The 27,600-nt window shown below is 43.7% G+C and overlaps 1 protein-coding gene across 1 annotated transcript; it reads left to right on the forward strand.

Annotated features, from left to right (window-relative positions):
• Positions 1–12,491: 12,491 nt before the first annotated feature.
• On the forward strand, positions 12,492–26,566 carry LOC130584597 (gamma-aminobutyric acid receptor subunit rho-1-like). Its single transcript, XM_057384677.1, has 10 exons — positions 12,492–12,676; positions 12,887–12,940; positions 14,594–14,700; positions 16,053–16,120; positions 17,921–18,144; positions 21,555–21,637; positions 22,698–22,838; positions 23,285–23,437; positions 25,098–25,294; positions 26,129–26,566. Exons 1-10 carry the CDS (start codon positions 12,492–12,494, stop codon positions 26,414–26,416), a joined length of 1,500 nt encoding a protein of 499 aa, XP_057240660.1. The 3' UTR covers positions 26,417–26,566.
• Positions 26,567–27,600: the final 1,034 nt, after the last annotated feature.

A 27,600-nucleotide genomic window follows, 5' to 3' on the forward strand; every position in this document is an offset into this window, starting at 1 on the left:
ATTGAATTAAGATACTAAAATTATTTAAAATGCTGTCTAGTCTTCTCTTTGTCTCTCTATCTCTCTCTTACAAAAAGACTATGTGATATTTTGCTCTCAYTGCTTTGTAGACAGCCATTTTAAGAGATTTTGAGTTGAGGAAGGGTTTTTGCTACAACTGAGTTCTGATTATTTATATTCTATTTGGGTAGCACTCGGAACTTCATATGAGGATTTCTATACTCGGGCACAAAACAAGGTACACCCGAAAAAAAAAAAAACCAACTTTTTTATAGCTGACACATTTAATTTTGTTTAAATGCTTTCTACTTCTGCTTGTGACAGACTGAATCTACGCTGCCTCTGCTTTTCTATAGTGTCTGCTCTGTAAAGACTCAGTATCACYATCAGTACTGTAAAGTGCATAGGGATGGAAATGCAGGAATGCCACAGTACTGAGGAATTCAAACCACTCCTATTAGCCTTCAGAAAAAATAACTGAAAGGTGAGAGGGATGAAAAGTGCTGTGCCTTTTTATTTTCCTATGGCCCCTTGTAGCAGGTGAGGGGTATGTTACAGAGTGGAGTGACTGCAGGGTCYCGGTCGGCACTTGGGGATCCATGAACCATTTTATATGTAGAAAGTGGCTTTAGCAGTGACACCACCTCCATGGAGGTATAACTGGCAAAATGGATGCAGTGACCAGCCCCCAGGGGATGCAAGACAGGCATTTTTTGCCATTTTTTGTTGAGGCTTCAAGACAGTGACAGCAGAGGTGATGTGCTGGCTGTAGCAAATTAAAGGGGTGAGAAGCAAGGAACCATTGTGTGAGCTGGGAAGCATCCARATGAGAGGATTGTGCACACACAGCCATGTTTTTGTTTATCATCTTTAAGGAAAGCTCTATACTGCACTAAATGCTTAACAGTGTCAGTGCAATGAAGTGACAATATTACAAATCAAAGCAGAAAAGTGTTAAAAATGTGTGAAAAAGAAAAAGAAATACCTATTCAGTAAATGCAGGAGCTGCCTCTTCACCCAGACTTTGTATATAAGATGTAATTGGGCCAGAGGAAGCCCATCAGAAAGCCCTGAGGTGGCGTGGCTCTGGGGACTGGTTCCACTGCCCTTCCAGTTTGCCCACGCTGGCCTGGGMGTTCATTTCTGGCCCATTTCTTCCTCAGTAGCACACAATGATGTTGAGGAGAGCTAATGGGGAGACAGGARCAAAGCTGGCCTGTGGCTGTAGGGTGGTCCATCAGCAGTGTGGTGACACTACCCTAGTGTCACTTTGCCCTGTGATGGGACAGCCWGTGAGACACCTATCCTTTCAACAGCAAAGCAAAAAAAGATGGTTATGGGCATCCATCTGACTTCCTGCTAAGCACAAACAATGAAACCTTCCAAACCAAACACTTAATTTATAATTGCATTCAATATCAAACTCAGAACAGGATTGCATGAATTTTTTAAACTCTGGCTTCYATCTATTTGGTCCTGTTCTATGCTGTCTTGTCTCCTCTCCATCCAGGTATTTGCAGGTGGGTCAAACCCCCCATTCATCTCTGCTCATGTACATTCAAAAGGTTAAGCTTCTTATGCTTCTCAATGTGTGATGTTTCCCAAGCTCTGACTCAGTCATTTTCTTGTTTTACTCTGTCCCTTCACTGCTTTTTCAGGATTGATATCAGGACTAGGTGAAATATTTGTACAGCCCTCCTGTAGGTGCTGAATGCACATGTAATCCCACTGACCTTCTGGGATCACAATCAGGATCTCACAGTGGGAGATCATGCCTGCCCAACATTACCAGGCATCTGTGTACAGCGGCACACCTCATTCTAGAGGTACAGCCAAGCTCTTTGCTCTCATGTGGAGGTCCCTTACATGTTAAGATGCTGGTTATATAAAATTGTTTTGAAGTAGGCATGGTTCCTTAGCACTTCAATCAAAGTCCATGCCCTTCTCCATCACAGAGTTAGATATTGGATTCAAAACAGAGCAATGGAGTATGCTATATAAATAAAAAAAAAAGCTTGCAGGGAACATTGCTCCTGAACCTTTTGGTTTTGATTCTGTCTCCCCTCCCTTCAACACCTGGCTCTGAACAGCCGTTATATAGGAGGAGAAGTTACAGTGATTGACCTCTTTACTCCTTTACTCCTACACTCATTTCTTGCACCATAAGGCTTGTGGTTAGGTCCAGGATGGAAATCTATCCCTCCACTGTAGCCTTTACCTTCTGAAGAAAGCCACAGACCCCAGTGGAGATTGATAGGGAAATCTATTTGAAGTGGAAAAGGCTGGCTCCCTGCCATCACAGGATGCTCAGGATGGCTTGATTTGCACCCATGCCCTCCCTAGCCCTTAGAATCCCTTTGGGACCACAAGATTTTCCTCTTGCCCTACTGCCAATGCCAGCCACTGGTGCTGGCCCGTAGCAGAGGCACCTGCTGTAGAGACCTGCCACCCTGGGTGAGCTGCCCCTGTGTGTCTGTCCCTGACAGACATGCCCAGCTTTGCTCAKGATTCTCGTGGTGCAGCTGATGGAGAAATACATAGGCTTTTAGCTTGTTTCTTTGGATGGTGTGTTAGTTTCTTCCAAGGAGACTCACTTGCTCTGAACTCTGCTTGCAAATTAAACTCACCACTGGATCTGCAGTTTTTAGCTCCAGGGCTTGTCTTTTCACCTGCTCAGATCCAGCTGAGCTCACATCCATAGCCTTCACATTCCAGAAATATGGTGAATGGAGTATATGGGGAGCTGMAGGGTCAGACACCTTCTCTGTCACAATTTTTGTCACTGCAGGTACCCCAAGGCAGCAATTCTAGCATGAGACACAAGAGTTGTGAATAAGAGCGAGCAGAAAGGTTTTCCCCATGGGAGTTTATATATGTACCACAGTCTTATGAGGACTGGGTTTGCATGATAGGAATTTTGAAAAAGGTCCCAAAGGACTCCTTAAATAAAGCTGCTTTGGGAGCACAGTGTGACAAGAAAATGGCAAATCAGTCTAGGTCAAAGTATGCAGGCAGTCACAGTGACAGCAGCACAGTAGATAGCTTTATTGCATGGAAAGCCCTCCAATATTGTAATTCACTGTAAAAATGTCTGTGTGCCAGTCAAAGACTCAACTACTTATTTTGCTAATCTCCAGGACAAATCACCTCAAAGGCATTTCACTTCAAAGAGYAGCAATATAAAAATAAAAGCTTTCTCACCTTGCAGACCTGTTCACAGTTTGCAGTCAGCCATGTGCAAAACCTGCAGGGATAGCAAGGCTTTTTATGCCTGTTAGATTCAGAGTGCCAAAACTCCTACAGGAAGGAGCTGAGTTCCGGAGCGCTGGCAAGAGAGCTGTCTGCTGTTTTCCCAACTGCTCAGGCTCTTGGAATGCCACCAGGCTGCAAGGGGGGTCACTAGAGTGATGCAAAGGCTCACTAGAAGTCACAACATCGTTGTGCCAACAAAAGAGCCAAAGCTTGTGTTGCTAATTAGACTTGCAGAATCTGCTAGAGAGGATGAGCGATAGGAAAAGAACTGTCCTGGAGCTGAGCCATGTTGTTCTGCCAGAGCTAACTGCTGGGGGAAAGAAATCTCTTTTAACACTAAAATCTCCCTGGACACCTTTCAGACAAACAGCTCTCAACAGAATAGATTTCACTGTGGAAGACCTGCAGATCGTGTTTGCTTAATCTTACCTAAGAGACTCACTTCATGTTGYTAGTCATGTCCCTACCATTCCCTGACCGTGTTGTAATAATTTTGTCTCACTCTTGTCTCCAAACAGTAACCCATTTTCTTTTCCTTTAGAGCACCCTGTCCATGTTTCTGTCTGTAAGAGCGACTTTTTACAGTAGTTGAATGAGATCCTTTGCAATAAGTCTTGAGATTGCTATCACAGTGTCTCTCTCATGGCCAAAGACCTTTCTCTTTATGTTGTTTTCAGATACTATTACAATTTGTCACAATCTTCCTTAGCAATAGGAGCCACCCTGCATATACTGAACATTTTCAACATTAAAGTTACTTTCCCTTGCTTTTCTTGAATTTGGGTAGGGCTCCTCTGTTGTCAGGTCCTCTGTGTGTGAGCTGTCTGTGACCTGAAGTCACATGTGGCTATCCTGGTACTTCCCCTGAGGCTGTCCCTTACAACATAGGGCAGGTCCCATCTCCCTGTCCTCCTAATGCTTCCTGTGGCTTTACAAATCCATCCATAACAGGATTTCTTCCTTTACCTCCCACCAGTTCTTGTGCTATTCTCTTGTCTTAGGATTTTCTTTTGTATCTTCAGGATTGATATTGAGAGCATTTATTTGCATAAACAAATCTTACTAATGCAAGCTGTCATTAGATCAGACCTCTGGAGTGCACAGTAAGCCTGTAAAATCGAGCATGACACCTTTTCTTGGACCAGCCAGAAGTGGGCCCTCTCTACTTCTCATAGGAAGTGATGATGTTTTGAAAACTGTATTTTCTACTTTTGTTATTATCACCAGCCTCCTTTCATCCTTCCTAGAACTTACTTTGGGTCTATGCTTCACCCAGCTTCCTAACTCTATTCTGGTCATTCATAGCAGAACAGCCTCTGCTGGTACTTCTGTAGCTATGTTATACACCCAAGTACTCTGCAACTTTATTTGGCCCCTGATGACAGAAGCTCCAGGCCATATTGCAATGTGCTCAGGATCAGCAGCTTCATGTTTTCTTCTGGACCACCACCACTGCAATGTGCTTCMTGAGCTGGTGTGAGGAGACATAACAGGTTGTGTTCAGCCTAGCCAAAAAAAAACCCAACCCCAAACCAGTCCAAATATGCTGCAAGGTAGTTTCTTCCCTCCTGACTGCATATAAATTGATTTTCTCATTTCAGGGTTGAGTTCACATCTGAAATGGTGATGGTTTTTCTTTTAAAAAATGCTCAGTCACCTTCTAAACTCACCTGTGAGAAAGCAATTGCAGTTTTCAGTGAGAGGGAATTTCACAGTGTGATGACATGCCATGTTTATGTACTTTCTTTCAAATTTCTTCTCCTATGTATTGTGGAAAGCTTTGAGGGACAGATTCCTGTTCACCTTCACCAAGCCACTCCTGAATTTATATGCTTGCACCATATCACTTGGCCAACTTCTCCTTTCCCACTCCTGGGAAACTCCCAACTTCTCCTTTCCCACTCCCGCTCAGGCTGCCGGGAAGGCTTCTCGTTCTCCAATATCTCTTCTCCTACTCTGCTGTTTTTTCCAGCTATGGACCTTGGATATGATGATGAGATGTGGACGTGCCTTGGTGTTGCTAACAGCATTGAAATGCCTTCTGTCTGGTTTGCTGCTCTAGTCCCAATAATGCTGAGCCATCTGTTAGTCTTCTTGGGCATTGGGCATCATTAAGCTGATGCTTACCAAGAAATACCAYGATGACATTGACACCTCCTTCCTTAGCAGTAACAGTTGCTTTGGAGGCCATCACTATTTTAACAGTGTTTCTGAATGCACAATGGAAAAAATTAAATAAAAACAAAGTGGAAATCAATGTACACTTTTTCTGAATTTGTCAGCACTGAATTTTTCAGAAGTCACTTGGCATCATGAGATTCTGCTGCAATTCTCCACCCATAGTTCTGATTTTAACTACCTTGAATAGTTACATATCCTCAGTAAATATTGTTTCCAGTAATCACTCTTTTATCAAAATAATTTATAAAGCTATTGAACAACAGTGATCCTATCATAGGTGTCATGGGGCTACACTGAAAAGCTTTCTTCGTAGTGAAAACTCTCCATTATTCCTCCATTTCTTGTTTTGTAATCATTCACATGTGGGGAGCTTCTTTCTGACTGATTGATTTCTYCACAAGAAAAACCTGTCAACACTCYTTTGGAATTTGAGGTACAATGTGTCATCCTGATCACTCTTGTCTACAAGGTCACTAACTTTTTAGAGAAGGCCGTTATATTTACTACAACTGCCTGAAAGGAGATTTTAGTGAGGTGGGTACCCAGTCTCTTCTCTTAGGTAACAAGWAACAGGACAAGARGAAATGACCTCAAGTTGYACCAGRAGAGGTTTAGATTAGATWTTAGAAAAAATATTTTCATGGGAATGGTTRTAAARCATTGAAACAGGCTGCCCAGGGAAGTGGTGGAGTCACCATCCCTGGAAATGTTAAAAAAACCTGTGTATATGGTATTTGAGGATATTTTAATGGTGAACATGGTGGTGGCCCCAGGCTGATGGTTGGACTTGGTGCTTTTAAATTTCTTTTCCAAACTTAATGATTCCATGATTCTAAAGTGTGTAATATCCTTCAAGAAAATACTTCAATACATACTGTATTTATCTGCTATCTGCCTTTGGTGGTTTTTACTATCTTTGTATCAAATTTGTCCAGCAGAACAGTCAGTAGTTTTTTAGAGCTCCAAAGGGGAAAGCTGTCACCTTCCACTCCTGTGACACCAATGATAATTCAAATCTGGTTCAACAGTTTTGTTCGCTTTCTTCTAGGTAAAATCCTCTTGACTTGTTACTGTTCAGTCCATTTACTTTAAATATATCTCTGGTCCTGCGTCATGATGAATATTTCTTAATGTTGCCCCAACAGCAGAATTGTTACAATTCTGCTTTTTCTGTTCTATTCTATTGCAATTCTATTTTTTAAGCTAGTTATTCCCCATTCATCATTTATACAATTATTTCTCTGTATTCCATGCAGTTCTTTGTATTATCTTTCATTGTGATTCATTGTATCAACATTGGACCTTTTCTCCAGCACGTTGAGACTGCTTTGAATTCTGACCCTAAATTCCCAGATGCCTATTTCTCTTTCAAGCATGCCCTCATGACTTTGTTTTATAGTTCTGTCATCTGTCTTATTATTGAAAATATTGACCAGCTATTTCCAGGATGAAAGCTGTGAAATGTGATTTAATGTCTCTCAGCAGCAAATTAATAGCATTATATTAACCATGGTCTTTCAACCATGTTMAAAGTCAGTTTCATCTCAACACTATTTCCCTTGTTTACTAATGAAATATTAAAAACCCCATTCAAATCTACTTTTCTTTCTGCTTACACTAAGGCAGCCAGTTACACTCTCARACAGGACATCAGACTGGTTTGACGTCAATTATTGCAAAGATTCACATTGACKGATCTTTATAATCTCATTATTCCCTGGGGGAGAGGCAGACCAATGGATCACTTGAGTTTGTCACAATTTACTTTCAGATCTCAAAACTCCAACTTCCTTCTTTGTACCCTCCTTAAAACCAGGTATTGTGTTCACCCTCACACTCACCCAGGGGCATCACCCATCTCTGAGGGGCTCTTGGAGGTGATGGCTTCAGCTCAGTTGGTAGCAGCTGTTACTCCCAGCACTCCTGGGGAAGTGCCATCAGCCTCTGTTGMCTTAAATACCTCCAACTATCTAAATACTCCTTAAAATGCCCTTCCCTGATCTGCACTGTGCTGATGTCTGCTTACAGATCAACCTTTMTTCTGAGATTGGGTCAGACATAAAACCTTTCAGCATGTTCTGCATTGCCCCATTAGTTCTTCCCTTCCTTTCATCTGTTTCTCTTTTTCATATGGCTGAATAATGAGATTATAAAGACTGACCTGTATTCAAGGTAATAATGGATTAAAATGGGATTCTCAACAAATTTTCTGTATTACTTGAAAAGATGGTAGAAGAGCTCTGAACCCCACTGTTTCTCAGACCTTGTGATGTGAACATCAAAAATAGTGCTATTTTCCCATTCCTTTTCATAAACAGGAACACAAATTTCCTGTTCAACATTTAACAACTTCTAACAGCAGTGCATCACTTTTCTTCACCATCTTTAAACTTACTAATCATAAGGACATGTGGCCCAACACAATTACAAACAAGAGCTTGACAAAGAAAATACATTTCATGATAAATTTTCCTCAGTTCTTGGAGTCTTGTTTACAGCACACACCTTTGCAAGTCTCTCAATTTGAGTGCAAATCAGTGGGTTTCTATCCCACATTATCCCTGGGAATTAATGTGTGACACAGTGGATCATGTCTGGTGAAGTGCATGTCRCCAGGTTAGAGCAGCTTCCTCCCATTTCACATTTGCTCTTTCCTCCCTCTGGTGCTTTWCTTCCCATTCAGCTACCTCACTTTTCATCCCCTTGCAAAGCTCTTCTCTGGGCTCTGGGCTACTTCTCAGTCTTCACCTGGACCTGCTGCACCACCTATCCACCAGCATCTCCTGCTTGAGAAGGTCTTCCCAGTTCATTTTCAAATCCAAGGCATGTTAYAGAGGAACTTTCTATGAACTCACTGCTCCAGACCCTCTTTCCTTCTTTGAGACATAGGCTGGGAAGTTCTTTAGCCCAGCAAGGCTCGTATGTCTCCAGGAGCTGAATAGTATCTCTGCCCAGCACCACTCTGTGATGATGKGATGCCACTGTTCATGCAGGACTGTCCAGGCTGTCTGTGCCCCAGGCATCATCTCATAAAACAATGAGGCAGTGTTTGATTCTGRTGTCTCCTCTGCTGTCTGCTCCTTCTCATATCTTCCCTTCTAGCACTACCCATTATTTCCCTTCCTTGTTCACGTCTGCCTTTCCAGCCTCTTTTCTCCTCAGTCTCACCCAATGCATAGGCTCTGTTGCAGATCCCAGCTCCCTTTGTCTCTGCTCTACTTTTTCTCTGCAGAAACTTTCTCTATGTCTGTGCATGCAATCCCYGATTCCTTTTTGCCTTTCTTCCTTTTCCTAACTCAGCATTCCCCTGCCTGATTTTGGTCTTTAACAAGATGCTGATATGGTATGAACCCCGGTCACTAACTGGTCATAAAACAGAGGGACAAACAAAGCATAATCAAATACGTAGGCATCTAATAGATATTTGACAAGACTTACACTTCTGACAGATCTCCATAGTACCAATATAACTTTGACAATATCATGTCCATCCTGCTAACACTTTTTTCCCTGCAAGGACTTGTGCTGCCTCCGCTTTCTCCCGTGCTCACCCAGGGATGGAGAACCCAGAGCTGAGTGCCATGACATGGCTGGCAGGGAGGAGGGACTTTCATCCCTTTCTTTACTTTCCAGTTAAAAGTCCTGCTGAAAGCTGGCTCAGCAAGWTCTACATCCCCCATTGCCTTGCATCAGTGGTAAGGGAGGCGGTGGATCGGCTTCAGTGCGGCACATCATAAGCAGCAGAGCTCATATCTGACAAAATTAAGCATGTCGTGGTCTCAGAGGGTGGTGATGGGGGTTTCACAATCTCTGCACCAGAGAAGGGGTGGAGACAGCTCCCAAGCATGAGATAAGCAGAAAGGAAAAGGGCCCCCTGGGTGTCTCAGCCCCAMCTGCTGCCTGCCAGGCCTCCTGAGTTGGCAGGAACCTCTGCTCAGTGTGGGACGTTTGGGGTGAGTTGCAGCTACATCCATCCCCCTGCTAAAATATGGCTGATGGGACAAATAAACAAAATGACTGAGGGGACAAAATAAACAAAATATGACTGATGGGACAAATAAACAAAATAAACCAAAAGGTTTTGCTGCAGCCATATATCAGCAATATTTCCTGAATCATAATCTATTCTGACATCTCTTCTCTGATCTGCTGTCTTCTGTGCAGACCTACGAACACCAAATGRGATGGAGAGAACAGACTGTCCCAGAATTTAATGAAATCTGCTAATAATAACATTAGCATTACAGCAGTCTGCCAAACTCACCAGCACTGTTCCTCAAGGATRTCACCTCTTGGACTCAGGAAAGGCTGCGTGAATCTGGCTGCAATATTTCAGCAACTTTCATTTTTCTCTTGAGGAAAATATRTTGGCTCTTGTTTTTTCCTGAAGAACTGAAACTGTATCTTGATTTTACTCCTCAAGGAAGAAATGTTCTCAAGTCATAATTAAATTATCCTACTAAGAGTGTAAAATAGGTCCCTGTCTACTACTGGTGCATTGCCTTCCATAGAGAAAAGAGAGAATGATTTATAGGGAGGAAATGCATGTTACACAAGTAATTACAAACCAAAATATAATTACAAACAACCCARTAATTACAAACAACACAGTTGTTTTGGTTTTCCAAAAGCTCTTATTTCAAAGATGAAGAATACTGTGGGGTTTCTGGTGCACACTGCMAGTGTGGACCAGACATCCCTCTGGCACACATCCTGTGAAGCTGGGCATTTGGAAATGCCTGCTGGGACATTCAGATGTCATGGCTGTACTGTTTCTTCTGAAAATCAGACATTATTAACCCTAACCCTGCAACCCCTTTTGCTGTGTTGGAGTGACAATAAGAGCCATAGGAAATAAAATGCTTTAAAATACAAGAAGACAAGAAATACAAAAAGACAAGAAATACAAGAAATCTGCTTTTTGCTTTGTGTCTGTGGCAGTAGTGATCAAAATCTGGCTTGGCTGATTTTTGTCATTAGCTATCCTAAGCTTTAGCCACCTCATTGGCTCCCAGCCCCAGCAAGCCTCACACTTTGAGGCAGAGACATCTCAAGGTCCCTTGAAGTAGTGGGTAGGTATGGGGCAACAATCRCTTTGAGGAGCTTGCATCATCCCAGCTCCATCAGGGGCCCAAGAGCTACTCTAGCAATGCACACACTCTGCRAATAAATGTCACTGTGCTCCAGTTGTTGCATTTTCACAAAGCATCTCTGTGAGCTTCATGAGACATGAAAKGCCTTTTGGCATTGTAACTGCTAGGAGATAAATATTGGCATTGGTGGTGGGGAGGAAGAAAGATTGTTCATTATTCAGTGTATTTTACCTCAGGAATGATTGCTGAGTTTTAAAGACAGCCTGTCAGCCCAGTGAAAGCATGAGTGACACTCACAGCTCACAGTTGTGCTGAGCAATCTGTGAGCAATGTCTGGGCTGAATCTCCTGGGTGTGGCTGTCGACCTCAAACACACAGGGACAGCAGACATACAAGGGGAAGCCACGGCAGCTTTCCATCGATTCACAGCCCAGACAGGCAGGGTAATGGGGTCCCATGATGGAGCTGCCATTGATTACTGAGACAGCAGAGGAGTCCCCAGGAACTAGGGCAGAAAAGCTATTTATTGAGTAGAAAGAAATGGGGCTTCAAATTGCAGTAACTGGGTAACAGGAAAAAATGTTTTGCTGCCACAAAGCTGTGACAAGGGGAATATGACTGGCAAAAAGAAGYGAAACACATGAGCCAAAGCTCAAATGAACAAAGTGCCCTGCAGTGGATGGAGCATGGGGGACATTTCAGGCTTGTCTGTGACAAGGAAATGCAGCTCTTGTTAGAGGAGATGGAGAAACATCTGGAGGAAATAAAAGGAAGCACCCAGGGTTGCTGAGTGCAGAGGATGGGGATGATTTGGCCACAATTCATTGATGGCCATGCCTTGAAGTCTCCCTCGACAAGCAGAATAGGGCCAGAGCCACCATGAAGCATTAGATAAGCTCTACAAAGGAAATAAAAATTAGAAATTTCAAGAACATAGCCTGCTTCATTCCTGTTTGAATACCAGCATTATTCCTGAACAGCCAAGAGTTTACTAGGGCACTTTAAAGTCATGTGAATCGGTCAGCTTGTTGCCAGAATCTGCTTATCCCCAAAACACGAGAAATTACTTCCTGACAGCCAGCAGATGAGGAGCAGGCAGCAGTGAGACATATCAGCAAGGGTGGATCACAAGACAGAAGGCTCCAGAAAGTGCATCTTGCATTTTCAAGTGTTTTGCTGTGTGATGGCCAGGTCCAAGCAGTGCCAAAGAGGCTGCTTCTTGGAATGGCAGTGGTGCTGCACGGCCCAAAGGCTCTCCCAAACAGTGGGGGTAGTGCCTGTGAGCTTATTCCCAGCCTTCCTCTGGGAAGCACAGAGCAAATTCTGGAAAAAAAACCCAATCCTACTCATCCASTGCTTCACTTTAGGGTGTCAATGCCACAGCCCCACACGCTCACTCCTGGCCTGGTTGTCTGTTTCTCTGTGGCAGCAGCACGATTAATTTCTCTCCAATACTACTGTTTTTTTTGAGTGCTCCCAGCCCAGAAAGGAACTGTCCAACAAGGCCTGGGGTTCCTCCACTGCACACCAAAGGGATGATGGTGCCCTATTGGTGACAACCRCTACTGCAAAAGTTTTGCCACTGTAAATCTCTACAGAAGTGTTTGAAATATATGCTAATGGACAAAAAGCCTCATTAGTAGAGTTGCTTAGAGTTCGTGTTTATTACAGAGAGAAGCTACTTTTTTAACTTTTAGTTAAAGATGACTTAGAATGGCTGAATGTTTAAAACATTACTTTTACTCAAGCTAGCACTTACATTACAAAAAGCAATWTTCTTTCCTTTAATGATTAAATAAAATATTAGCCAAAGACCTGAGATGACCCTTCCTGACAGACAGCTGTGAGATAGTATGAAGCCAGAAACAATTTTCACAGTTTTTTTGGTTTGCTTTTTTTCCCGAAATAATTTGCAAGTATTTTCTTCTYATGACCACACCTGGCTGGTTTTGGTCTGTGGGTGCAATGGCTGTGCCCCCRCCGGCAGAGGCCCCTGGGCAGTTTGTCCTGCCTCCAAAGCCCYTGGTTTTGCCAGCCAAAGCTGGGCAGGTGGGAGGCGAGCTGCCTGCCTGGGTACTTTGCCAGACAGTCAAAAACGAGGGCATTCCACCTTACAAAAACCATTCCCCTCCTTTCCCTCTGTTCTTGCTGTGAGCCCAAGCWTCCTCACCCTCCCCCCTCTCCGCCGCGCCCAGCCTGACACCGGCCTTTGGTGAAAGGGTTAAAAAAAACCCGTAAGCACCGTTTCTCACATGTGACAGAAGGTAATGCTGCAGGGATCCGCTGCTTTCCTGCTGACATGCTCACCCCCTGCCCGTGTCCGCCTGTCTCACTGTCCCTTTTGCCGTTGTCCCTCACAGCCGGCCGCAGCGGCAGAGGCGGGAAGCGCACGGCGAGGTGCACAAGCAGGGCAGGTAAGCGGGACCGGCGGGAGGCCAATGCATCCCTCGGCTGGGGCAGGGGAAGGGAGCACCGCTTGGACAAGCCAGCTGTCTGTAGTCACGGATCAAACAGGCCCCGGAGGGAGCCGCGGTGCCTGCCACCCTCATGGGGGTGAGGTGTGCTGCCGTGGACATTTGCTGCACCCTCACGGGTTCCATGTGGTGCCGATGCGCAGTTTGTGTTGTCTGTGTTGTGGGAGTGGGCACCTTCACTCCAAGAATCCCTTCTCCATGGGCTCGCCATCAAGCCACTATCCTTCCCACTGCCACTGCCAGGGAGAAAGCACATGTCTGAGCACAGCCAAACCTGCTCACAAATGTTGGCTTTGCCAGCAGCCTGCTAATATTGCTCCTCTGTCTTGGACAGGCATAGACCTTCCCTACTGTACTCTCACAGGCCTTGCRGAGGCTGAGTTAAGCCTAAAGCAGAAGCAGGGGTTACCTTTTAAAATGTTTGAGGGATAATTCATGAGCAGAACTCACTGATGGAAGCAGACAACTCACCCCTCCTAGAAAACATTGAGCTCAGACTAAGCATCTTTCTGACATACTTTATAGTCCAGATTACAGCTCTGGATTTGAGAGAGGAGTCGCTGGTAAAACCACTGGCCTCTGTTAGGAGATTGTTATGTTGGTTTCTTGTGRCACAGCTCTCCACGAGTCTGTGAGAAGCACAGCGTGGCTAAGCAGTCTCATTCAGGAGAAACTTTATCTCAGGAACATACTCCTCATCAAGTTCCTTTGACAGCCTGTTTTCCTGTAATCTATTTCTCACTTGTCTTGTGTATATTCAGACAAGTGCCTCTCTGAGTATGCCACCTTTTCTAAAATCGAGACCCAGCAAAACCTTTCCTCCTTTTTTTTGAGCACTCCTAACACCCAAGTAGCTGGCAAGCAGCTGGCTCTGAGGGCAGCAAAGGCTTTGCTTACACAAGGGAGCAGTCAGGATGCTGCTGCCACCACCATCCCAGCCAAAGCACTGGGGCACTGAAGCACTTKGCATTTTGGATGTGGAAGGGGATCAGAGCCTCCTCTGTCCAGCACTTGGTGCAACAAAAACAGCTTCTGGAATTACCCTCCCAGGCTCTTTAATGCTCAGAGACCTCCCAGCTCTGTAATGCTCCTTTTTATCCTTGATGGAAATCTGGGRCAGAAGCTAATAATTTTATCCCAAGTTAGGGGGTGGCCTGCCTCCTGGCCTGGTTCCCAGACTGTCTCCATTTTGTTCCTGGGCAACAGCCAGTAGCTTATTTGATTTATTGTTTCCCTAATTCCTGGCCTCACACTCCATCATAATGTCAGGCATGCCTCCCCCTCTCCACTTTTCCACACATACTATTCCTGCAGCCCACACTTTTTARTGACTGTCCCCTAACTGCTGTATGCAGAGAGAGTTTTGCAGGGACACAAAGACACCAAATAAGTATTTTCACAGTGCCAGAATTACCACTGGTGCCTAAGCTGTGTGCTGAGTGCAGGAATCAGTTTTTAATGATGTGCTGTCAACCCGTGCAACAATCACAGGGTCACAGACTAAGGGTGGATGTTCTGAGCAGGAAATGGGGTGAAACGAGCGCGTACTTCTCGCCGGCGCTGCTCATAGCTATTCTTCTCTCCTCCTGGCAGCCCAATCTTAAAACGAAGCCCTGACATCACCAAATCTCCCCTGACAAAGTCAGAGCAGCTGCTGCGAATAGATGACCATGACTTCAGCATGAGACCAGGTTTTGGAGGTATGAAACATGCACATTTGTCACTGTTTCTGTTTTACACTGTCACTTCTTTATACTGTAACATGAACTGCAGCAAGAAGAAGCAAACTGGCCTTTCTGTCTCTAATTTCTGTTATTTTGAGTTGTGAATTCATGACATACTCATGGGAATAGAGGTGCAGTGAGATAGCCTTCTGGATGAGCAAAAAGTGTAGTCAAAGGCATGGAAATGTGATTAACAGGCAATAAAATATTCCTGGTGTTCAGTGACGCTTTTCTCTGATAACAATCTGCAAGTACATCTTAGGTTTATTCCTGGATGATGGAGGAAATTCTAACATTTTTGTCTTACTATGGCCATGTGTGTCCATAATCAAATGATGTACTACACTTACTTCATTTACTACCCAAAAGAAAATATTTGGACTGTCTGTGTTAATGCTTGTTCACAGTTTTGTGGCTCTGTGCTAGAGCAACCTAAGCTTTCAGGGAAATGGATGAAGAACACTTTTTCTTTCAGCCCATCGGATTAGAGAATGTTGTAATTTATCTACCCTTTCTGGCTGACAGATGGTCATTCAAATCCAGGATACCATTATATACTCTGATGAAAGAAGATTTTATCGCTAAATGCTCAATATAGCAAATACCAGCATGTTCAATTAATTTAAAAACATTTCAGTTTCATAGCAGTTCACTAATGTGAGCATTATTTTACTTGACAGCTCTCCTGGACTGTAATTGCCAGAGRTATATGGGGGACTAGTCAAAGCCTGGAGGAGGGAAAAAAGTTCAGAATCCCTATTACATGGGGTCACAGTTGGATCCTTCCCCTCAGGAGCCTCAAGCTCAGTGGCACATGCCTGTGTCCAGCAGTATATCCCCTYGTGTCACCCTTTCTTTTCCACAGCTGAGCACTGAGTCTTGTGGAAGTCAAATACACAGAGTAGCTCTCATGGATGTTGTTAGCCTTCGAGGGGAGCAAAAGCGAGGGAAAAAAATTTGGATTAACCCTCCCACATTCCCTTAGTTCTGCCACCACTGCTGTACCTCTGAGTGGGTTTTCTGCCAGGCATTTCTCTCACCAGTCCTGGACCCAAGCMCTAGAGCTAAAAACAATTAAAGTTGCTTTTAAATTATGAAGAGACACATATAGAATGATAGAATAAAGAGTGCCTTATTAGTAGGTYAGTCTTATTACTGACTTTAATTGTAATTTGGAGCTTTTTGTTGTGAATTCCAATCATTTATACTTTCTATTGGTTTGCTGCTCTTTCTATTTCAGACTGARCATCTATTTCTATCTGTAAGATAGTAAAGCCAGTAGATTACTTTGTCTCACCAGGTTTCTCAACTCTTTTTTTTTTCCCCAGGCCCTGCAATTCCTGTGGGGGTGGATGTCCAAGTTGAAAGTCTRGACAGCATTTCTGAGGTGGACATGGTAAGAGCCACAGGTGGAACCTCTGGTGATAAAAACTCTGCAGGTTACCTGGGTTGTCCTGCCAAGAACAAAAGACTCCAGAGGCAGATTCTGAATCTGCCAATAATAGCTTCTATTGACCTCGTGCTACCATTTCATGTCCCTTGAAGCAGAAGGAAGAAATCTAACATTTTCTTTTCTATAGGACAAAATGATAAAACAGTCCTAAAACTGTTTCAAAAGACTGATTCAAAACTGTATATTTTCTTAAATAGTGATAACACACTTAAAAGGTCTGAGAAGATCAATTATTGTATTAGTTTTAAGGCACTTAGGTATTGCAGGCATAGTGTCACTTTGGGTGTGTTCTGAGGGGATCAGTGGCCTGAGAGCTCCAAAGGAAAAGCAGGAATGGCTTTAAACTAAAGAGGATAGGTTTTGATCAGATGTAAGGAATAAATTCTTTGCTCAGAGCATGGTGAGGCACTGTCATGAGAGCCCAGAGGGACAGACTGCCCAGAGGAGCAGGAGATGCCCATCCCACTCAAGGTCAGGCTGGAGAGGTCTTTGAGCAGCTTGGTCTAGTGGRAGATGTGTCTGCCTATGGCAGGGGGGTTGGAACAAGATGGTCTTTATGAGGGTACTTTTCTAATGCAAACTATTCTGTGGTTCTGTGACCCCCAGTGTCCCTCAATAACTCAGGTTTTGCTTTGGAAGAGAAAAAAAATCACTCCCCAACACAGAATATATTTTAAAATGTTTTGACCTTTCAATAAAAATATCAAATAGCTCTGAAGGTTTCATGGGAATCCCCAGATTCTCTGTGCTCCTAATTAACAGACAGAGGGTTGCAGAGCCTGCACTGGACCTCCTCCCATGCCTGAGCCAGGAAAAGGGCTGTGTGGCMTTTGGCAGACCCACTGGTGGCATRTCAGACTCCTCTCACTGCAGCTGTTTCAGCTCTTGAGTGGGCTGGAATATCTGACTGGAATATCATCCAGCCTCAGGGGTGAGCATTCTCCCCAGTACTGGGGACCCCTCCAGCTGGCTCCCTGACTCTGGTGCTTTTGGTACCTTGACACTAGCCATGGGTAGAGCTTTAACCTCTCCCGGCATGGGTCCAGCCCTTTTGGTTGAGGAGAAAGCTTGTGAAGGTGACCAGAGGGCCCCTAAAAAGCTTTGGGATTTGAAAGCAAACTGGAAGAGCTAACATTGAGGATTTGGAAGTTAAAGAAACAAAACAAACTTCCAAAACAAACCACAAACCAAACAAAACCCAAATAACAAACCCATTCTTTGTTTTCTTTAAGCAAACATCACGATTTTGAATTAGTTCCCATGGCTTTTGAATACTGCCTCTGTTCCTTCTCTAATGTCATGTTGCAATACTCAGCAACATGGGAAAACCACTAGATGGCCTTGGGTTAAAAAAAWAAAAAGGGTCAAAGTTGGCTGTTAGAAAAATGATAAAGGAGAAAACTTTCTGTTTTCAGAATCAATTCTTTSTAACTGGTGCAGCTTTACAGAAAAATGAACATGGTGCTTAGCAAGATCATTGCATGCTTTTGAAATGAAGAGACATCAGTGACAGAGTTATTCATTCTGCACTAAGTTTAAGCTTGAGAAGTTAGATATGTCTGAACCCAGTAAATCTGTCTGACCTGATGAATAATATAGCTTCAGCTGGTGATGCTCCTTGCAGCTTGGGGAGTGGATGTGCCCTCAGGAGAGGTGCTTTACAGTTCCTGGTTAGTGTGAGAGAGGAGCAATCACTACTGTGCTGKTGAGGTCTAAGTTGTGACAGAAGCCTGTTTGTTGCAGGACTTCACCATGACGCTTTATTTGAGGCACTACTGGAAAGATGAGAGGCTGTCCTTCCCCAGCACCAACAACCAAAGCATGACCTTTGATGGCAGACTGGTGAAAAAGATCTGGGTCCCCGACATGTTCTTCGTCCACTCCAAGCGTTCCTTCATCCATGACACCACCACAGACAACGTCATGCTGCGGGTCCAGCCAGAYGGGAAGGTACTTTATAGCCTCAGGTAAAGCTGCATTTGGTCAATGCAAGCTATTAGTGGAAAGAGAAAGTGGTTTAATTGATTCCTGCATTGTGGTTTTGCATGACTTCATATAGAAAAAAAAMCATAAAAAAATAATGAATGTGCTGACTCTCCACAGACATCTGAGTGCCTGCGTGAATTTAAGTGCCTGGTGCAGAAAGCCAGTTTTTGTGCCAGGGTTGCTGGTTCCACCAGTGTCCCTTCACCTCATGTTCATGGTTAGCCCYTGTTCCTGTTGGGAAGCTGCAGTCAGACATGGCAGTCCCTCGTAGCAGCTCAGTAGAGACCAKTGGGCTGCAATCCCCCCAGGCATTGCTGAAGAGGCAGGGCACATTCTAAGGGCAATGTATGATAATAAAGAGAAGTCCAGCTATAGTTATCCACTTCACTACACAGAAAAGTCCCTGGGCTTAGTAAAAGATGCAGTTTCTGTTCTGGAAAGCAATTATGAAGAAGTATAAATTATATTGAGTGCCACTTTATGAAAAGCAAAAAAACAGGTGGAGCATCCTTTACCACATGAAGTGACAAGCTTTAGAGCAAGGGTATGTAACTCTTGGTGATTCCCATGTATGGTTAGAGCAACCCAAATACATGATTTGGCTCTTCTTGCTTTTTGCTCACTTTTCATGTGAAATGCATATAACATTTTGCAGAAGACATTTTTGGTAAACATTGGTTTGTCCTCTGGCTTGAGGGGTGGTCCCAGCCCTGGCTTTCTCCCTTACTTTCCAAATGGTAAATCAATTGACATAAGTCTGAACATTATTAAACTGAGGTTTTTTTATTTTTGATAAGTAACACTTTCATGCTTGGAGSTCCTGAGTGAGGAGCATCTGTGTCATTATTTAACACCAGCTGGCAGCTAAGTCCCATGTAGCTGCTGGCTCACTCCCACCTGGTGGGCCAGAGAAGAAAATTGGAAGAGTAGAAGGGGAAAAAACCTTGAGATAAAGGAAGATTGATAGGTAAAGCAAAAGGCCCATGCACAAGCAAAGCAAAACAGGGAATTCATTCACTGCTTCCCAAGGGCAGGCAGGTGTTCAGCCACACCCAGAAAAGCAGAGGTCCATCATGTGTAACGGTAACTTGGGAACACGAATGCCTTTATTCCAAACTTTCACCCCTTCCTTCTTCCCTCACTTCATGTGCTAGGCATGAGGCCATATACTGTGTAATGTCCTTTTGGACACTTGGGATCAGATGTCTCCTCCAAACTCACTGTGTACCCTCAGCCTCCTCCATGCTGAGGTGGAGGAAGAAGCAGAAAAGGYCTTGATGCTGCACAAGCCCTGCTCAGCACTGATGAAAATACCCTTGTGTTATTWACACTGTTTTCTGGACAAACCAAATACATAACCCCACACTAGCTACAGTGAAAAATTTAACTCTATTCCAGACAAATACAGCATGATCTGTCAATCTCCAAGAGAGAAAAAAAAATCTGTAATTCTGTTTTACTTGGCTGCAGCTCCATCCAGTTTGAAAATAAGGTTTGCCAAAGGACCCATTAAAAAACACATAAAGAGAGGAAATTTCTGTACAGTATTCTGATGCAAAGATGTTAACGTCACCTCTGCAGAAATGAAATAACAAAATATCTGATAAATAAACAAAGCATCAGGTGAYAGATAATATATTCTGAGGGACAAARAGAAGGAAAACCTGACTGATAGGAGGTCAGTATCAGCAAGACGCATAGATTTAACTTGTGAGAAAGCTGCAGAATATACTGCTTATGAAGGCTGTGGAGGTCTTTAGGGAATGTTGGTAGTGGCAGAGGTGAAGCTGAGCCTGCCACAAGGTGAGGGGGCAACTTCTTAGCCTGCCAAGGTGTTTTATGATTCTACAAAAGAAGTCAAGCAGAGAAATTCTTGATTCCCTAGGGGGCATCATTGTGACAAGAATTCTTTTGTTCTTTGATATTTTTATCTTACAGTTCATTTGAATTCACAGCCTGAACAGTGTCTACCTTCTCACTGTCAAAGCTTTTTCTTCACTCGGCAGATTAGACAAGGTCCATGTATTCTTTAGGCCTTTGCAAAGTTTGGTCGGGTCCTGAGTATGATAAAAAGGACAATAACATGACACAATGTTCAGCTGTAGCATGCRTGCCTACACMCTCATTTAACTGCCAAGCATCTGCRTTGCAAGCATTTATGGTTACCTAAAGAAGATGGAAACAGGAAGACACCAAACTGCTCAGATCCTGCCATGCACAGTCTTGTGCTTAAATTGCCCTGTACAAAATGGTGGTGAATGTCTTCCATAGCAAATTGTCAGAGTTTCACTGTTTTATTCAGTGGTGAGGGCAGGTTGCAGTGCTTTGTGAATGCTGGGGAAGGACCAAGGTTCCCCTTAAGAGCAAACAGGTCACTAGTACTTGTCTGCCTTTGCTGAATGCATTTGCCTGTGGATTATATTTTTCCTTGGTGTCTGCCTTTTTAGCGTTTTTTTGGCAGACATTGTTTTCTCATTTTGGAAACCACTGTAGACCTCACTGGCATGTAAACCTCTATCTGAGACAAGCACTTCCACTCAAAGGCTAAATCCAGATAGGAAAGCAACATCTGACAGAACCTACATGTGGGAAGRGCTACTAACACAAGGGATTGCATTGTGTTTTTGTCGTTATGTGACAAATGTCTATCTACCACTAACCCTTCTATAACTTACTAATTCTTTCCTCCTTATGAATTATACTTTTATTTTCATTTACTGCTGTAGAGTCCAAACCAGTCGAGTCAAGATTTATGGATGTTTCTGGTTCAAACACCAAATTATACTATTAAAAATGTGATAATCAGACTATAGCAAGGCCAGAGCTTTTGACTGATAGGCCCGAGCATTTCAGTGATCACTGTTGCATTCCAGCTCCAGCTCTGGCTCGAGGCACTGCCTGTGCCCTCTGGTGGCTGATTCCCATGTGTGATCACCCGGTTCCAGCTGAGCAGCTGGAAATGAATTCACGGTGCGCAGGGGCAGTTACCTGCATCCCTCATGGCACAATGATGACTTTGATCAATTGACATTATTTTATCGTACAAAGCATCTGTTTAAAGGACAGATGTCTGCAGAGATCCTGTCCTTGCTGATTGTTGGGGGGGAAGGTGTCTTTTTTGCCCTTTCCCATTTTATTCTGCAATATTTTTTTCATCCAGTAGCAATTTTTAATGKCATAACTTTCTAGTCACCTCTTTTAACAGTAGTTTGCTAAGAGGAAGAGATGGCTTTAASTAAAGTGGAATGGCTTTAGCTGAATGGAAAGAATTTATTTTCAGTTGACTAGTACTGGCTGTAGTTGTTTAATAGAAGAGCAAACTCACAGCTTTACTATTTTTCAGTTACATAAGGAGACCGGTTTTTAACGGAGTGATTTTTATTATTCCTAGAGTTACAGTAACRGCAATGTGCAACATGGATTTTAGTCGCTTTCCCCTGGACACACAGACGTGTTCCCTGGAGATCGAAAGCTGTAAGTGAAGGTGTAGGGGAGCCAAGTGCAGCCCATGGGCACCTAAACTGTGTTTTACCAATAAGTAATTATCTCAATAATTAATTATATCAATAATTAAGCTGYTGCTACATTAATGGGAGCTCCAACCAAAGTCATCAGACTTCAACACTAAGAAAGACTCCCCACCTGTACTTTTTCACTAGAATTAGAAATTAGAATTTGCAACAACAGTGTTTTTAAAAAATAGCTGTGAGCCCTGTCTTTCCAGTGCCCCTGAATGCCCCACTGCCACCCCACCSCCCAAGGCCCGGGGACACTTGCCTGCAGGTCAGCAGTCTCCAACAGTGCCTGTTTGCCCAGGTGCCTTTATGCTTCTTCATTCTATTTGAGATAATTCAGTGTATGCCCTTTGTCCCAAGTATGACACACATATGAATTAGCCAGATTTCTTACAGCAACATTTTAAACTTTTAGCTTTTTGGAATTATTTTCTTCTCTTTCTTAAGCTTCCCTTAATTCTATTTTAATATGTTTATATGTGATTTTTTTCTCCCTGTCTGGAAAGAGCTGCTACTAAACCCATCTGAAAGGATTAACATTACTATTACTTCCACATGTGTTAAAATGCCAAATAGTATTCCTGTGTGTACCATAGCAGAAAGTTTACCAAGAGTTTTTCCTCCTAYGTCCCTCAGACCATTGACAGATGGTTCCTCCCTCCCATCACCACAAGCAGGTTCTTTCTGCTAAGGTTCCTTTTCCTTACTTCTAGTTTTAGAGGTTTACCAAGGATAATGTTTCGAGTTCTGATGTGGTGGGTTGCTTGACACACATATGTGTGAAACTACGATTAGAGAAACAGGAGAGTTTACAAAACATATCAGGTATCAGGCCYGAGGGCTGTGACAATGAGCTAGTCCACTCCTTGCCAAAACCATACCCACCACCYAAGTGGGTGGCATTCATTTTGACCTCCAGCTGGCTTGATAGCCGGGAGGATTGTGTGGGAATGCCCTGGGCTGTGGGGGTGGTAGCAGCTGCCTTAGTGCACTATCCTGAGTTTGTTCTGCTCTCCCAGATGCCTACACTGAAGATGACCTTATGCTCTACTGGAAGAAAGGGAACGATTCCCTAAAAACAGATGAGAGGATATCACTGTCCCAGTTCCTGATTCAGGAGTTTCACACCACCACAAAGCTTGCCTTTTACAGCAGCACAGGTGGGCAATCTGCTGGAGAGTGGGCTGGGGGAAGAAGGGGTGCAAACTGTCTCTCTTGACCTTGGCCATGGAGSATTGTCCACTGGGAGCTGTCTCTGYGTCCCATCAGACCTGCCTCTTTTCTATACCAAATTGGCTGTCCCTGCCACACGCTTCCATCTCAATGGTCATGTAGTCTGGAAAGATAATCCCCCTTCAAGATCACAGCAAGTTTTAAACTCTCTGATTGTATAGGTTATATTTTCTGGAACATATCAGCCTGAGAGATGCTTTGGCTTTGGTAGTTGGTTCAGTAAGGAGATTTTTCTGTAAATTGCTATGATCTGTGGCTATTAACTGTTTTCATAATAGAAAATTAGTCCCTTTTCCCCTGATGCAACATTACCCTATCTGAACGTAGTCTGATGTTGGTGTAACTTCTCTTCTTCATTCTCTCTGTTTCACAGGGTGGTACAATCGCCTCTATATAAACTTCACTTTACGCCGACACATCTTCTTCTTCTTGCTCCAAACTTACTTCCCTGCCACTCTCATGGTCATGTTGTCCTGGGTGTCCTTCTGGATCGACCGACGAGCAGTTCCTGCCAGAGTTCCATTAGGTAAAAGCAATCTTGTAATAGACTTAAGAGACAATGGCTGCAAGCACAGCTTGGCCATCAAGATGGAATGCCCTGTGCCATGCAGTGTTGCCTTGAGGCACAGAAATCAGCTATGCCGCACACATGTGCCTCAGGGACAGGGCAYGTGTCCCCTCATGGTGCAAACTCCCCAGGTGCCCTGCGGTGCCAAGCAAGATGCTTTCCCTTTTTGCACAAGATGCACATTGAATGAATCAGAGAGCAGGGCATGTGTAAAGCCAAGATGTCAGTATCCTAAAGAGCTGTCAGTGAGGGAGAAGGTGAAAAGCAGTATCAGCAGCCCTGACAAAATTTCAGTTTACTGAGTTTTGTTGGAGGAGCTAGGGTGGAGGCAACACAGCTGAACTGTGTTGTGCAGTTTAACTTGTTAAATGAGTTTGCACTGCAGTGTGAGGGATTCTGCTTCCCCTTTTGCTGCATCTTTCRGAGAGATGAAGCCATATGTCACATGAATCACCATAGCAGCAGAACTGTGATATGGACATAAATCTTCTAAAGTGGATGCTTTGCCCTCAGCAAAGTGCTGTTTGTTTTTTTGCAGATTCTGAACTCAAGCTTGCTTCCTCTTATTCCAGGCAACATGCCTCAGGATTTTATTTATTCTTAAAATAATTTTATTTATTCTTAAAATCATTCTTAAATTTGTCAGTAGAGAGAATATATAGAGACATAATAGAGATGGCAATAGGGAAGTTTTTCATGTTTGAATTTAGAAACAGCACCCGTTGCTTAGAGACATCATTAAAAGAAGCATGAGGGTTTGGGCCATGACTTTTTGAAAGACACTACCTTAGCAGTATTTTTAGCACCTAGATACTCCCGTGAATTCAGTCCTTTGTGCTAATATACATAATTTTAACTTCCAAAGTAATCACTAATGGGACATAATTAGCCCCCGAAATGAGAGGGTCTCTCAGAGCCGGGGTGCTGCTGAGCTACATGACCTCCTGCTCTTGCTCATGTGCTCATGTGCTCGCCCAGGGTGTAATGTGGGACAGCACTGCCTTGTGGGTCACTATTATTCCCTGCATTTGCTCCAGTGAAGGTGCAGACTAGATGTGAGAGTCAGCTGGTGATTTCTGTGACTTCCCATGAAGTAGGACTTCCCAGGAGAAGTCCAGCATACAGAAAACACTGGGGAAATGGGTAAAAGCAGCAGCTTCACTTGTGTCCATGCTGTGGAGGGGTTGAACTAGGGGCTGAGATACTCAGAATTGTTGARTCATAGAATATCTTGAGTTAAAAGGAGCCCGTAAGGATCCCTGGGTTCAAATCCAYATTGTACCCCTCCAGGGACTGTCCTGAGCCTGGAATGGGGTGCAGCCAGCACAGGGTCRAGGCGCTGCTGCCTGGCCGTGGGGTGGGAGGCTGGTGGTGTAGTGAGGAACCAGACTAGCAGCACCCTGAGACCAGAATTAGAGCAGTGCTCACCAAATGGATGAGAAAACCMCAATTACAAATCAGGACTGCCTGGACCCTTCTCAGGCAGTGAAACACATTACCCAAATGTAGATATTGCAAGGTAAATTCAGATRTCAGGAAATTGTCACAGCTGCTGGATTTGTGATGAAGAGTCTGTTTTGAAAGTGTCTTACACTCTTTTCTGCTGGTGTATTCCCAGGGATAACCACTGTGYTGACCATGTCCACGATCATCACTGGGGTGAACGCTTCCATGCCTCGTGTTTCCTACATCAAAGCAGTGGACATTTACCTGTGGGTCAGTTTTGTGTTTGTCTTYCTCTCGGTGCTGGAATACGCGGCTGTGAATTAYCTGACAACRGTGCAGGAGCGGAAGGAGAGGAAACAGCGRGAAAAGGTGAAGTTTTCTATCTCCAATGTAATTTTATTGCCCCTGGGAAAAGGTGTGGCAAAAGTCTGGCAATGTTCAAAGCTTTGCAACTGCAGTCTGCTGCTTTCAGCTGCCTGGGGAGAATGCAGTGGATGCAAAAATACACTAGCAGTGAGGCATTGCGRGTTACAAAGATATGCCACACAAAACCCACACCCAAGCTCACTGCTTTTTCTTTGTTGTCTGAGCACGCTGACTCTCTGTATGTATAGTCCTCCACTACCTGTATAGATGGGATGAGTCTTAGGATTTTACCTTCAAATATATATATTTTTTTTTTTACTGAAGATTAAAACCTGTGGATAATAATCAGTTGGAGTCTGCATTTTGGGTTTCAGATGACATGGCAGATATCCCCCACTTTGTCTATTCCYAGCCTAAACTTACACAGTGGTCCCATTTTTCCCATTCTGCCCTTGTTAAATTAAATTTTAACWAAAATTCCAGCCTAAGATCTCTCCAGATGGGGTGGGCCTCATGCATTCCATCTTGTGGTTTCCCTCTGTCCTCCTCYCTGATTTTCTCAGCTGCAAGGCACAGGTCCAACCTTTATTTACACCCTGATGGCTGTGCCTAAGGAAAAGCCAAAGGAGCTTTTCCTGCTCTCTCTCTGACGGGCCTGTGCCTTGCAGACATGGAAAAAGCTGCTGTCCACCTGCACACTCTTGTTCTCCCTTTTGCGTCCCAGCAGCCTGAATTGCCCAGGCTTTTCCCCTGCTCTATGGGATGGAAGGAGGAAAAGGATGTCTGTGACTGTGTGAACACAGCCCAAACCCTCCCTGCCCTTGTTTGTGTCCACAGCCTGCCTGTGCATGCAGCGTACCTCAGCCCCGGACCATGATGGTGGACGGCAGCTACAACGATGGGGACGTGAACGAGCTGGGGAACTTCATGTCCGAGAACGGGGACAAACAGGACCGGATGATGGTGCAGCTGGCACTGGGCTCGGAGAGGGGCTCRGCCAGGAGGAAAAACCAGAGATACGTCAGCATGAGGATCGACACCCATGCCATCGACAAGTACTCCAGGATAATATTCCCTGGGGCATACATCCTATTCAATTTGATATATTGGTCCATTTTTTCATAGAGATTCATAACTTYTGTAGTCACAGAGCATTGTGACATTAAATGAAAGTACAGTCTCATAGGCTGTATAGACATAGAGAATTGTTTTAATTGAAAGGAAGATTGATTTTTTTTTTTCCAGGATGTGGTTGTTTTTTTTTTTTATTAGAGGCAATTCATCTGTGGCATAAATAACTGTGGAAGTTTCACGTGTGAGCAAAATATAGGATATACAATCTAAAATTTTATAATTATTTAAAGATGTGCTATGTTCCTTCTTGTGCCTCACAGGCCACTGTAAACTATTTTAACAAGTGACTGTAWTTGCCAGTTGCTTATATATGGTGCATCGTCCATTTTGTGCCCCTGAAATCCTAATTCTCTGAGTACCTGAGTGCATGCACACATCTCTCAACTCAGCAGGCTGACCACATTCAATACCAATAAATGAAAGAATATGCAAATACTTGCATGTTTGCAGGATGAGGTCAGAAATGGTAATTGCAAACACAAAATAGCTGGTACCAGGAAACACTTTGGCAAGGTTATTGATGGCTGGCTACAGCTTGCTTTCACAGCTTGATGCATGACTCATTAGCAGTACTGCACTGACAGGTCCATGTAGTGATACTTTCAGACTTGTGCTTTGTCTCAATTGTATTTAAAACAAGGAAATACTTCCRAACCGTTTTGACTAAGTTTTTAAAATATGAGTTGCAACGTACATTTAATAAGGAATGAACAAAAGCCAGACTTCCTTCAATGCTGACCAAATCCTCTGGGAAACACAGGAGCTCTCCTTGGATCTGCTTCTTTGGGTCATTGTGAGTTTTGCTCTTGAGTTTCTTGGGAACAGGTCTCTCTACAAAATGATCCAGTGAAGACAATCTGTTGTYTACAAAAAAAACCCCAAACTTCTTCAGGAGAAGCCTCTTTCCTCTGATATAGTCTGGGCATCACCAGTCTGTATAAGCCTAAAAATGTGTTGCAGCCTGCAAAGCCAGCAGTAATTGTACTCACTTCCAGGAAAACCCAGGTTCATCTGGTTTTAGTAAAAGCATAATAGAAAGGTGCTTAGCAGCTGACAAAGGAGTCATAYGGACTTTATATTTGATTTACAAAAGATACCATGCCAAATACTTCAGAATTAAGAAAACAGCTTTCACCATAAGACAGMAGCTCCATTACAGACACAGGTACAACTAA

Source organism: Malurus melanocephalus, unplaced genomic scaffold (genome assembly GCF_030028575.1).
Source record: "Malurus melanocephalus ecotype Western Australia unplaced genomic scaffold, MMel_1.1 scaffold_732, whole genome shotgun sequence".
NCBI lineage: Eukaryota > Metazoa > Chordata > Aves > Passeriformes > Maluridae > Malurus > Malurus melanocephalus.